The following is a 14,081-nucleotide window of genomic DNA, read 5'->3' as shown; positions in this document are numbered from 1 at the left end:
TATAGTTTMTGTAAGGCAGTAAAGTGGGAAAATTCCACTTACTTTTAACGACATATTGTGGTTTGACGTCACTCATACTCTGCTCTCTATGAGAGAGAACCAGTAACTTGCTCATTGTCGTTTACTTGAGTGGTAGTTTGTTACTCAAGTCTACATTCAAATCCCCAGGATTGAGGACTAAGGAGGAAACGGAGGCTCATCTTTATCTGTCGTGTATCACTCCAAGAGGACTGTCTCATGTCCACTGAGACCGTCTTACCTCTGGAAGGGCCTGCTGGGCCAGGGAAGAACATTCAACAGGAGACAAGTCCTCTTCTCCCAAACTCTCACGGTATGACATTATACTGCATATAAGGGCTGACAACATGCCTGTTATGCAATTGTTGTTTATTTATTTGGTGAAGGTGTTGTACTTGTGCTCTATGTCTCTTCCACTTTCAATTAACCCTGTTGTCAATTTACCATTGATGGAATATTCCATCAATAATAACTTGGTCAAGATGGAAAATTAGTCATCATTAGTCATCAAACATGATCTTGTTTTCCTTGCATGTCAGAATCCATCAGTTCACTCAGAACAATAATAACAACCAACATGAACCCATTCCCTCTAAATTATATTCCTGTCGTTTTGCCAGACATCAGTAGCTATACACCAGCATTAGGCATGATAATGTTTTCATTATTTCACAATAAAGATTGAAGGAACGCCTTGGTGACTATTAGCAGGAACCACAGCCAATTATAGTTTTTAATTAACTTTGTAGTTGCCCGTAAGATTATCACATGTAAAATAAGCTTGGCCCCGTTTTTTTCCCCCTTCTTTCAAACAGCCACTGAACCGTTACCCATCCTATTTATACCAAGCATCATTACAGCACTGTCAAAAATAGCAAAGTAGGACAGAGTAAGCAATCACAGGGACGGGTGGCAAATGGATTTTYGCTGGACCTTCAAAGCCTTTCTCAGTTAAGACTGGATTTCCCCTCTCTCAGGAGGCTGTAGATGTTCTGAGAATAGGCTAATTTATTTCTAACTGTAATCACTAAATACAGCGATGCATCACACACTGCTACTGTAAGTGTGCATCGATCTGAGAGGGAGGGAGTCACACCAAGACTAAAGACTTGCCATCTATCAGCCCCTGCCTCTGGCTAAGATTGGGCCATATCTCTAGAGCCACTGTGGCTCATTTATCTATCTGCCATTGCTTACTAAACAGAGCGACAGCATTACAGGCCTGCAACAAATACATCATCCGGCCAAGGAAAATAACATTTGCCATGTTGTGCTGAGCCATTCGTCACCTTCTTTTTCAGAACAAAACAACATGAAAAGGGCTATGGTTACAACCAAAACATAAAATGAAGAAGAAAGAAGCAGGATCTGTCTGAAGCAAACGGGAATTTGTTTTTTCAACTATGTCATAAAGATTCCCTGACGAAAGCCATGCAGCCTAAACGCATGAGAAATGTAGAACTTTGTTTCCATTGAGCATGCCATACAAATAAATGCATTTTAATTAATTGTATGAAGAGTGCCTTGGTCCTCCTTTCTTTTGTATGTCATAAAGCCATTGTAGATGTTTTTTGTTGTTGTACCCTATTGGCTAAACATAGCAGGAATGGAGACGGCACTCTTGCAATAATCATTTAATGTACAGTATTTGATGAGGGAACACAGTACTAATAACGTCACTCGGAGAGACGGCTGACCTTTTGCATAGTTATTGGAGCAGGTTTTTACCTACATACGTTTTTCAATGTAGATGAATGCTGTTTTTATGGTTCTAACAACCTTGGCAGGTAGTGCACAGCCGGGAGTAGAGAAAATTWGATCCAGAAATCTGGCATTGGCTTTTACCTGAACCGCCTTGCTCCCGAGTCTGTTGTGTAACCTTTCGACAAAGGAAAGGAAAGGGACAATGTTTTCTCTGGCAAAAATAAGGCAGCCCTGGCTTGGCTTGTCCTTCTGTCCCTGATATTAGTATTACGTCCACCGAAGTTGACCTTCTCCTCACCTTTTACATCTGTTTCTGAGTAGAGGTACATAATGCAACTTTATTTTGACCAGTTGAGTTGTTCAACGGGAGGGCATGCAAACAATCTGTTTGTCGTGCTCTCCCTCCCCCCTTCTTTTTAGGCTAAACAGTTGTTCAATTTCTTATGTTGTGTGCTTTGGTCCTAGATGCTTGTGGCAGTAACGAATCATCTGAAACTACAAACCCATCCAGAACATCGTGTCCCAGAGGCACGTCCACTGAAGTACAAAGTCACGTGACGGGGGAAAACCCTACCTATTTTGACCCTGTTCGAAGTAAGTGTTACAATGAGGGGCACCTCAGGAAATCCTGCTATTACGTGTTTGCCCAGATCCTCATCTGTTACTTTAATGGGATCCACACAAAACACAATACCTAACAATTGTACTGTACACATTGACAGAAACAATGACATAGCGACAGAAATACTCTAAACATGTATAGCCTTGTGCAGTAGCCAAGCCCAGCTATCTTACCTGAGTAATGTTTTTGTCATGACCATGTTCTGTCAGGACCTTCGGACTTGTCATAAACTGGCATCATCAATCAACACTTGTCACTGCTAGGCCCTGTGGCAGAGTGACGTATGCCAGTTGACAGATGGTCCCTCTGAAAAGTCACCCTCCCAGTTTCAGAGAGAAATGGCAAGATGGTATTGAAGTCTAATACAATGGCTTGTGGGATTAAATAACAATAACATGGGATGAAGTAACATGCACGTTCTCTCATTCTGCTATAAGGACGAATAGTTGGCATGTTTCCTCCTGGTTGCTCTTCTAACCCTTCAGCTTTCTGTAGCGTGAGTGAGGAAATCCTGTTGTGGTTTGGCTTTGACTGTCTAGGCCCACTTGTTTCAGCTTTCAGTGCACTTAAATCATTTTAGAAGGCACGTATAGTGTTTTAGTGTGTTTGSACTGTAGCCATATTTAGAGTGAAGCGGATAAAATGCTTAGTTCTCCTTATTTGTGAAAAGAAATCTCCCTTACTAGCGCTGACTTTGCTGATGGCTACTTTGAGGAAGAATGTACTATTGACTGATATGTGGTTGTCCCGCCTAGCTATCTTAAGATGAGTGCACTAACTCTAAGTCGCTCTGGATAAGAGCGTCTGCTAAATCAGGGTTTCCCAAACTCTCTGGTGGGGGCCCTGATTCAAATAATCCAAGCTTGATCATGAGTTGGTTATTTGAATCAACTGTGTAGTGCTAGGGATGTGCACCCAGGGGGGCCCCCAGGACCGAGTTTGGGAAACCCTGTACTAAGTGACTAAAATGTAAATATGCTACCTGGCTGAAAGATTTAGTTACTAATGAAAGGAGAGAAGGGGCCATAGCAACAGCAAAGCAATCTGTGGTTATTTTGCAGTTAAGGTGATACACACTTGGTTGTTTCTTAACCCTTTACACTCATACCAGTAAATGGGTTGAAAATGTCACTAATAAGCGTCTAAATTGGAACATAGTGGCTGTACAGTAACATGYTATACATGACGTCAGAGCTCTGGCTATGTGCTTCACAGCGCTGTATGGATTTCGACTGGCAGGCGTTCTGAACTTGAGCACCGCGCTCGACAAGAAGAGTTGAAGGCTGTTCTTTGAATCATTAGAAGTGCATTGAAATTGCTTAGGAATTAGGCACACTTTGGAGAGGTGTGTGTGGCCACTTGGGGTCACCAGTTAGTCCTCAACCAAACCCCTGTCATTTGTTTGTCTTATGATGCACCGTCCCCACATTTTCCAGGAATAGTCTTATCATGTTACAGAATGTCTCCAGTGTATTTTCCGATTTCATTATCAACAAATGCGGCAACATGTATAGAAAATCAAGTGTAATGGTTGGATTCAGTCTTGTCTGGTGAACTGTTGTATCCTCACCTTTTAGTGTAATAATTGTCCCATTATCGCCAAACTCTTCCCTTTCAACTGCTACAATGGTTATGCATTTCATATTTCTTCTGTAAAACATTTCAATTCCCACAAGTGTAAAGGGTTAAGCAATGTAAACGCTTCCTCATGCATCATTGTGCCCTTTTGTTCAGCAGAAATAATAGGGGAAACTAAAATAAATTGATTGGAAAGTTCTCACTTTTTGGGGGGGAATGGAAAGTACATGTCACACCCTATTTACAACTCTGAGTCCTACTGAGTTAGAACTGTGATAATAGAAACAACCTGTTCTGTTCTATCCAGAATGTTCTGCCAATTCACTACCAACCAATCTCTTGTCTTCAAGTGTCACTATTAACCCACTCACAATGCCTCTTACTGCTTGTCATTTAACCTGCAGAGTTTGCAGAAGCAATATTTTACACTTAAATCACACTGCTTTGGCCTCTTGGCAAAAGAAAATCTCATTACCTCAAGATTTACCGTTTTGAAACAGACTTGATTATCCACATTACAGGTCTGAATAGTACAGCAGTAGAATCAGAAAAAGCAGCAACTCTAACTCCTCTAAACCCCTCTTGTGTTTGCCACTCCATAAGGAGAGTGTGGTTTCCGGCAACGCTAATAGCAACAACAACCCGATAGCTTCCATCCATGTAGTTGTGGTTAGAGGATTGTTTACATTCTGACACAGTAGCTCTTTGTTTCTAGGATGTTCAACTTTTCCTGGGCGCCTTTTCGGTCTTACGCTAATGACTTGCCATTGGTTTGTTTACCGGAGCAGCTTCGAAAAAGGATTTCGAAGCAAGAACTTGTCAAACCAAGGTTAGCTACTGTAGCTAGCAGGTGTAGGTAGGGTTGTGATGGTTATGGAATTTTGGATGATGGTTGGCCACACTTTCCACCTGGCTACCCCAACCCTGGCCAACAGCTCTGCACCCCCCGCAGCAACTGGCCCAAGCCCCCCCCTGCTTCTCCTTCACCCAAATCCAGACAGCTGACGTCCTGAAAGAGCTGCAGAATCTGGATCCCTACAAATCAGCAAACGATGTTTATAATCAATCCTCTGTTGTTTTTAGCCTAAATAATCGATATTTCAACCGGACAATAGCGTCGTCAATATAAAAGAAAAACAAGAAAGCGCGCTCTCGGGATTGCGCACCAATTGGGAAATTCCACTGGCCTCTCATTGAAACTGCTCATTCTCCCTCATTTTTCAGAATAAAGGCCTGAAACAATGTCTAAAGAGTTCACAGCTAGTGGAAGCCATAGGGAATGGAATCTGGGTCCTATCCCTTTAAATGGTGGATAGGCTTTCAATGGAAAAACATCAATTTCAAAATAATAGCACTTCCTGGATGGATTTTCCACAGGTTTTCGCCTGCAATTTCAGTTCTGTTATACTCAGACATTATTTTAACAGTTTTTTGGAAACTTTCGAGTTTTCTATCCAAATCTATCTGTAATTATATGCATATCCTAGCTTGTGGGCCGGAGTAGCAGGCAGTTTACTTTGGGCACTCTTTTCAAAAATTCCGAATGCTGCCCCCTACCCCAAAAAAGTTCACAAACTTCCAAACGAGCTTCAATGCCATACAACACTCCTTCCGTGGCCTCCAACTGCTCTTAAACGCTAGTGAAACTAAATGCATGCTCTTCAACCGATTGCTGCCCGCACCCGCCCGCCTGACTAGCATCACTACTCTGGACGGTTCTGACTTAGAATATGTGGACAACTACAAATACSTAGGTGTCTGGCTAGACCGTAAACTCTCCTTCCAGACTCGTATTAAGCATCTCCAATCCAAAATTAAATCTAGAATTGGCTTCCTATTTCACAACAAAGCCTCCTTCACTCACGCTGCCAAACATACCCTCGTAAAACTGACCATCCTACCGATCCTCGACTTCGGCGATGTCATTTACAAAATAGCCTCCAACACTCTACTCAACAAATTGGATGCAGTCTCTCACAGTGCCATCCGTTTTGTCACAAGCCCCATGTACCACCCACCACTGCGACCTGCATGCTCTCGTCGGCTGGCCCTCTCTACATATTCGTCGTCAGACCCACCTGCTCCAGGTCATCTATGTCTTTGCTAGGTGAAGCTCTGCCTTATCTCAGCTCGCTGGTCACCATAACACCCACCCGTAGCACGCGATCCAGCAGGTATATCTCACTGGTCATCCCCAAAGCCAACACCACCTTTGGCTGCCTGTTCCAATGACTGGAACGAATTGCAAAAATCGCTGAAGTTAGAGACTTATGTCTCCCTCACTAACTTTAAGCATCAGCTATCTGAGCAGTTTACCGACCGCTGCAGCTGTACATAGCACATCTGTAAATAGCCCACCAAACTACCTACCTCATCCCCATGTTTTTATTAATTTTTTTGCTCTTTTGCACACYAGTATTTCTACTTGCACATCATCATCTGAACATCTATCACTCCAGTGTTAATTTGCTAAATTGTAATTACTTCGCTACTATGGCCTATTTATTGCCTCACCTCCTTAGTCCATTTGCACACACTATATAGATTTCTATATTGTGTTATTGACTACTTTTGTTTATCCTATGTGTAACTCTGTTGTTTTTTGTTGCACTGCTTTGCTTTATCTTGGCCAGGTCGCAGTTGTAAATGAGAACTTGTTCTCAGCTGGCCTACCTGGTTAAATAAAGCTGAAATAAAAAAATGTAATGTATGTAATGCACTACTGGCAAGTAAAATGCATCACTTTCATCTAAAAATAAAGAAGTCTGTGACAACAGTTTTAATGTAGTAGTTGTAGTTACCCCCCACAGACTGGGTGTTTGGGGAATATGAAAGTGAGGGACACGACAAATCTCCTTTTGAGGGAAAGGTACAGGAACATGTCTTAGTCACTTCAAATAATTATAAAAACGTAATCTGTGTATAGAGGTTCTGTTTAGCAAATTGAATGGACATCTTTTGAATATACAGTTAGCTTACAGAATGCAATGTTGGATATCCAGGGCGAGGAGCTGATGAACACTGAACTGGTCTGGTTGATTCTAATGAAGCCCTCACTTACTGAAACAGGAAATCATCTGACTGACCACACAGTGCCAATTTATTCCTTTTTTCTTTCATCCCTCTGTCCGATTTCCAACTTGTTGTGTGCCCTAGATTTGTCTTGGGCTGTTGTTTTTTATTAGCCTGAATCAAAACAGAAAAGCTGGCGCTTGTTATTTGAACGTTTTGTCTTAAAGGGGAACTTTAGCCCCAATTTCAACCTTTGCCCAACCTCTTCCCCCCAAAAAGAATGCATTCAGGCGAGAAGTGGGTGGGGGGGAATGCTCCTAAATATTAATTTTGTGGGTGGGTAAACTTAGTTGTACCTGATCCCAACACTTTCTCACTAAAACATACTTACCAGAAGTCCACTGGCAAACTCTGATAATACAATTCTGTGCATTGCGAGTATATTAGCCTCTGGACAGTTGGCTCACAGTGGTAAGGCGCTGAGTTCTTTATCTATTGCCACCTGTGGTGTAAGTTCAAATCCCCCATGGGGCACAAAAAAAATTATGAAACGTGGACTCACATTTATTGCGTTCTTGCTGTGGGAAGAAAAGTGCAATCCTCACCTTCAAAGTGAAAATTAGGGTCTCAATACAATTTGCAATATTGAAGTAGCTCTTTTTCCAATGGTCAAATTAACTCTCAGATTGGTCTTGGGTACTGTATAAAAATCTACAACTACTATCAGGGCGACCCCTCACAGGTATGGTTTCACTTTTCAGAATTAAAAGTGTTTGGGCACAGGAAAAATATCTGCCCCTTGTGGGATTAGAACTCACAACCAGTGAACTAACTATGAGCTGTTTAAGCAGACTGTGCCAGTTATAGAGATTGGGGAAAATAGTTGGCATGACCACCATTGTCATCTGTCTTTGGACGGTGGATGTAGCTACAAATATAAACGTATAATTCTCATAGCCTACATTTTTTTTATTTTCGTAAAAGCACATAGATGTGTATGAAACGGTAAGCAGAAATGTTGAATTTGGTCATGTGGAAACGTGCCTTACTGCCTTTTGAATTTTGTAACGTCAGTAGTCAAGGAAGCGTCATGCAAGATATATTGGCACACTCCACTTACCAAGACCATTGCCAAATAAGGCGCGCTGTCATCTGCTTTTACAGTAAGCCTTGAGGTGGTACCACTCAGCACATCTAGAAGGGAGTGTATTTCATACTGAACCCTTCCATTGAGATGACATATTGGAACCTTCTCAAGGTAGAGTTGATCCGCTAAGGGCAAAAAGAGCTAGATTTTCTACTAAAAAGACCAAAATATCACTTTTGCAGTAAACTGTTAAAATGAAGACCGGAATTGACGTGTTTCACTACAACTTAGCCGGAAACATCTGGTTTTCGCTGAAAAAAATTGTTATTTCATTAAAGTTACTCTTTAACAGTTAAACTTGTGTTTATTTAGCTCAAGTTATTTCTGACCTTTTTTAATATGCAAAGTKTAAAGGGCATGTATCTTCAGGTCACTGTTTCTTGTTAGAGCCCTTCAACTATAAGTCCCCAGTATGTGGCAGCTAGCAGGGTCTTGTGTGGCTCGGCCCCTAGAGGAATACACTCAGCTGATATCTCCTCCAGACTGGGCTTTGGCTCTGCAGGCCCGGGCCTTAAATAAATTGCCATGATCTAACGCCAGTTTTAGGTGTTTAATCGACACATTATTCACTGTGATTGTCAAATAGTTGAAGTGCTCTCGCCGTGGATAAAGAGACGTGAGGTCAAATGACATGGCTGTCGCCTTGAAAAGAAAGACATTAGTGTGGCCTTTGTGTGAATCCCTGATTGTGCTTTTACTCTGGAAGCTTCAAGGTTATTACCCGGGTGCAGAAATGACCTTAAGGAAGTTTAATTTTTGACACTTCCAATGGTAGATATATGTCGATGAATTATTGCTCCGCTGGTGGATGTCGCAGAAGAGCTCTCTTCTTGCTTATTGATGCCTCAATATAGCATCTATGAAATGAATGCAGAATAGTGAGACATACAGGTATCGTCATTGTTTTGAATAGTGTTGTGTAAAGATGAGTTAGACCCACATGCAAAATGTAACACCCTAGTTAGTATACAGGGTAAGGTCCTGTGAACTTCAGAAACGTTTATATGTATATATATATATAATAAAAAAATGTCTATCATTTTTTTTTTGTGCTAGTATTTCTGCCAAAAAGAACAGCGTGATGGTTGTTGTTATCCAAGAGCTAAATCTTTATTGTAATCCAGTAGACCCCCGTCTATACTGAAAAAATGTGTCTAAAGCAAGAGCCCATTTAAAAACAGAGGCGTAATTTTCAAGTGATTACTTACCAGTGGGTCATGGAATCAAAAACAGTATAAATAGGGTGAAATGGTAGCACGGGTTGATTAAAATGGCCAATGTAATTCTACCTCTGTGGTAATTATTTCCTCATTGTCTTGCTGTAGATGGATTTCATCTGGGAAATTTCAAGCATTCCAATTAGCGTTTCCAGAAGTGTTGAAGCCTATTCATTGTGGATGTTTTAAACAAAAAAAGAGATTGAAAATACTTAAGTGAAATGATTAGATACAGTGCCTTCGGAAAGTAKTAAGACCCCTTGACTTTTTCCACATTTTGTTAGGTTACAGCCTTATTCTAAAATGCGTACATTGTTTTTTCCCCCTCATCAATCTACACACGATACCCCATAATGACAAAGCAAAAACAAGTTTGTAGACATTTTTGCTAATAATAAAATGAAGGAAAAAAAATATCACATTTACATAAGTATTCAGACCCTTTACTCAGTACTTTGTTGAAGCACCTTTGGCAGCGATTACAGCCTCGAGTCATCTTGGGTATGAAGCTTGGCACACCTGTATTTGGGGAGTTTCGCCCGTTCTTCTCTGCAGATCCTCTCAAGCTATCAGGTTAGATGGGGAGCGTTGCTGAACAGCTATTTTCTGGTCTCTCCAGAGATGTTAGATCAGGTTCAAGTCCGGGCTCTGGCTGGGCCACTCAAGGACATTCAGAGACTTGTCCCGAAGCCACTCCTGCGTTGTCTTGGCTGTGTGCTCAGGGTCGTTTTCCTGTTGGAAGGTGAACATTTGTCCCAGTCTTGAGGTCCTGAGTGCTCTGGAGCAGGTTTTCATCAAGGATCTCTCTGTACTTTGCTCCGTGACATGCACTGTCAACTGTGGGACCTTTTATATCGACAGGTGTGTGTGTGCCTTTCCAAATCATGTCCGATCAATTGAATTTACCACAGGTGGACTCCAAGTTGTAGACACATCTCAAGGATGATCAATGTAAACAGGATGCACCTGAGCTCAATTTCGAGTCTCATAGCAAAGGTTCTGAATACTTATGTAAATAAGCTATTTCTGTTTTATTTGTAATAAATTATCAAAAAATTCTACCAACCTCTTTTCGCTTTGTCAKCATGGGGTATTGTGTGTAGATTGCTGAGRATTTTTATTTATTTAATCCATTTTAAATTAAGGCTGTAATGTAACAAAGTGGAATAAGTCAAGGGGTCTGAATACTTTCCGAAGGCAGTGTATGCACACCTCCATTTATGTACTGAAATTTCATACACAAGTATTTCTAATGTGTGGATATCAGATATCACCGTCATGATTCAAACACACAAGGTTATTGGCTATGGAGAACAAAAGAAACAAAGACTATGGAGAATGAAAGATTGATTGTTTTGCACTGTTGGAGGGAGGATTTGAGTATTCAAACAAATTCAAATTATTGTCAGTTTTTCTAATAATAGTAAAACACACAGGCCTAGATCGCATTCCCTAGTTTACCTGTCTTCTTGGAGCAGTCAGAGCAGGTGTGCACAGAGCTCCACTGTATCAACTCTACTACAAAGGCTCTGCTGCATTCCCTGAACAGTAATGCCCTAGTGCAGCTCCACTCTGTTGGCTCCCAAACCAAACCAACCCCACAACACAGCACAGGGGTAGTGCCTTGGAGCAGAGAGAGGGAAAGTCTCTCTCTCACACACACACACACACACACACACACACACACACATACACACACACACAGGGGCCCACTTCAAATGAGAGCGGTGCAGGGGGGATTACTTGGCCTCTAACAGGGTTTTGGCTCCGACATTAAGGTTAAAACCCTTTTCTATTACAGAGATCTCGAGTGATGTTGCCCCCACGGTGTTTGCAGGTTCACCACCTCTCTGGTAGGTCATTCTGCCAGGGCTCTGATCACTGGACTGTGACTGAGGACCCGGCTGGGCTGGCTCCATTCAGACACCGTGCAGACGGCGCTCCCCGGCTCGAGCTGAAATCAATACGGCCGTCTCCGTTAAAAACSYACTCAGAGGCAGACTAGCACCTCTGTCCCCTAGTCTGATCACACAGCTTAAGGCCCTGATTGGCACCTATGAAGACAAAGACCATTGACCCACAGCTGTCCCATTAGCTCTGGTTAATGCTCAGATTGATACTGAGCAAATAGAGGAACCATGTCTATAGATATTTTTTATAGACTGACTGCCCTATACAGACCCTATACTGGCTGGCTGTTTTGGACTGCTCAGTTTTGCCTAGTTTTTTGTTGTTGTCGACTGTGTGTTAATTTGAAAATGATTTGTCCTCTCAGGTGCTGTTAGTACAGTAATGCCCTCCCTCCAGATGCATTGTGCCCCGTTTTGAATTTCAAACAAGTCAGTTTCCTGTGGAACTTGTAGCTAACTTCAGCAAAGAGATTTTGAAATTGGTGGAATCTGTGAGTCATCGATTTCAACTGAAATTGAAAATACTCCCCCTTCTCCTCACCCCTGCCCCCCCCCCTCTCTTCACTCCACTTCTCTGTTGCTTTGTTTTGGTTTTGAGTCGTCAGAGAGAGGGTGGAGCACTCTGCGACTATGGAGTCTGGCAGCTCCCCTAGGCCTGCTCTGAGTCACGTCATCATTGTTCTTTCTAGAAAATGTGGTAGCTGCCTGTGTAAAGCCTAAATCTGTGCAAGATGTGCACTTTCTCAAACTTGTGAAGACGTTTTTACATTTGATTTTACTACATTCCTCTTTTGCTCTCAGATGGAAACAGATTGGGGGAAAAAATGGGGATTTGATAAAGCTTAAGACAGAATCACAGCGCAGGTCTTTTTTTTCTATCTTAGATGAAAAGGAGGGAGAAAAGTGTCATTCTGCTGCGCTCAGGTTTTAAGGCTGTGGTGGATGCCCTTGATCTGTTCTGTTATGCTACATTAGCACCACTCAAATTAGCAGCACACCAAATTCTACACAACACAAGAGGGGGAAAGAGAAGAACTTCAATGCCTGTACACTTTTGGCATTTGCACAATGTGAATGATTTTCCTCTGAATGTGATTAATTTAAGAGAAAAAGGCAGCTCATTGGGTGTTTTTAATGATTTAGATAGCAGTCAGACATTCATCTCACCAAATGTTCCGTTTTGAAATCGAAGGATAATTGATGATAGGCTCCACCTCCCCCAAGAGCGCCTGAAAGGTTCAGGTCGTCGAATCAAGCTCTTGTCTTTCAAGTTGCCTTCTCCACTGTAAAATGTAATTAAGCAGAACAAGGTCCGAAGGGGTTATTTTTTTTTCCCTCAATCAGTGGCGAAATTACCAAATTTGAAATTAGTAAATCCCAGACGCCCTGCTTTCCTTGCCATTGTTATCAAGAGCGTGAGAGCGAGGCAGTCTAAAATAAGGAAGGAAAGAGACTGGAAACAAGGGAAAGAGAGGATGGCTCAGAATATTAAAACACTCAAGTGTCAGATCACGACAGCAGGTTACATTTGAAGACCAAAATTTGAATGATAATTTGTCACAGAGAATTAAGTGTGCCACGGTGAAAAAGAGCTGAGTAATAGTGACTTATTCCTCATTCAAAACGGCAGGAAAATAAGACATGAGTGTAGATATGGGTGTTTCTCCAGGAATTAGATTCTATATTATACAATACCATCAGAATAGGGGATAGGGGGGCTAATAGAGTTAACACTTCTGTCATATCACATGTCACATCCTGCTGATAGAGTATCCTATCAGAGAAAGTAATTTAGTTCCCTCAACAGGCACAGATGGCCCATCGCCACTAGGCTAAGATGAATAGAGCTGTGATCAGTTGGAAGGTTACTTTTTTTAGTATAGGAGTGATCTGACATTACCAAGACAACCACCACAGAGTCATTGTGTGATTGTCACATGTTTTATTCTGTTGAAGCAAGATACATTTTCCCTAATTACTTCTTAGTTAAAAAGTTTTGTTTTTGTTTTATAAATATTATATTATAATCAACCAATGAAGTCCCTGATACAATTACACTCAAAAAGACATATCCAGTCTACAAGCTTTGAGCTGTGACGACTAAGGATGCGTTTATACAAGCCGATCACAGCCTGAATGTCTTCCTGCTATACTACATTTTTTTGGTGAATGCTAGTCAGTCTCCATTACAGTTTGACTAGGCTAGTTGGACTAGCTTATCCAGGCTATTCTAAGCTACAGCACCCTAACACTCCAACATTTTCACGCTAGATTWTTTTTATTTAATCAATTTGAATGCAATTAAAATGCTATTTTTACTCCAGATACTCGCATGTACAATGATCACAGCCTGGGTTGTGTTGAGTTGGGATAGTCGAAAGGACAATTCATGATGATTCTGACATTGCTTGTCCCTTCCAGCAACCTGTCCTTCGACACAATAAAGGAAGTCCTTGTCACAGAGTTGGAAGGTCAAACTGTAAATGAGCTTTGATATGCCGAAGGAAAATTTAAATCAGAGCCTTTGTAATAACGTTCATGGTGCTACCCCCCCCCCCCCTTCTCTACATATAATTCCCCTGGTTTTGCGTCTATAAATATGGGAATGGGAGATGTATAATTTCTAATGAGAAAATATATCCCTTTGGATTGAGCAGCCCAGCTAGCCAGACATTACAGGGGTGTTTGTTAGGAGGGGAAACGCCACCCCAGGCTGTTTAGGGGATGATGAGACCGCTGCTAGGTCATTGGCACATTCACAAATTAGCATTTTGATCAACCAGGTATAAGGCCAGAACATGTACAGGAGACATGTTAATAATATGTACATATGTAAAGAGTACAAAGATAAACAAACAAGTGGAAGACTGGAA

General features: G+C 41.6%; 1 protein-coding gene across 2 annotated transcripts in view; it reads left to right on the top strand.

Annotated features, from left to right (window-relative positions):
* The window catches only part of LOC111950689 (myoD family inhibitor domain-containing protein), a 32,596-nt gene that overhangs the window by 376 nt on the left and 18,139 nt on the right, over positions 1-14,081 (top strand). For both annotated transcript variants that reach the window (XM_023968501.3, XM_023968492.3), the window contains exons 2-3: positions 169-331; positions 2,188-2,316. In XM_023968501.3, coding sequence (XP_023824269.1) covers positions 238-331; positions 2,188-2,316 — 223 coding nt within the window. In that variant the 5' untranslated portion in view covers positions 169-237. The remainder of the gene's footprint in view (positions 1-168; positions 332-2,187; positions 2,317-14,081) is intronic.

Source organism: Salvelinus sp. IW2-2015, linkage group LG3, assembly GCF_002910315.2.
Source record: "Salvelinus sp. IW2-2015 linkage group LG3, ASM291031v2, whole genome shotgun sequence".
NCBI lineage: Eukaryota > Metazoa > Chordata > Actinopteri > Salmoniformes > Salmonidae > Salvelinus > Salvelinus sp. IW2-2015.
This window is presented reverse-complemented; position numbering and strand designations above follow the sequence as displayed.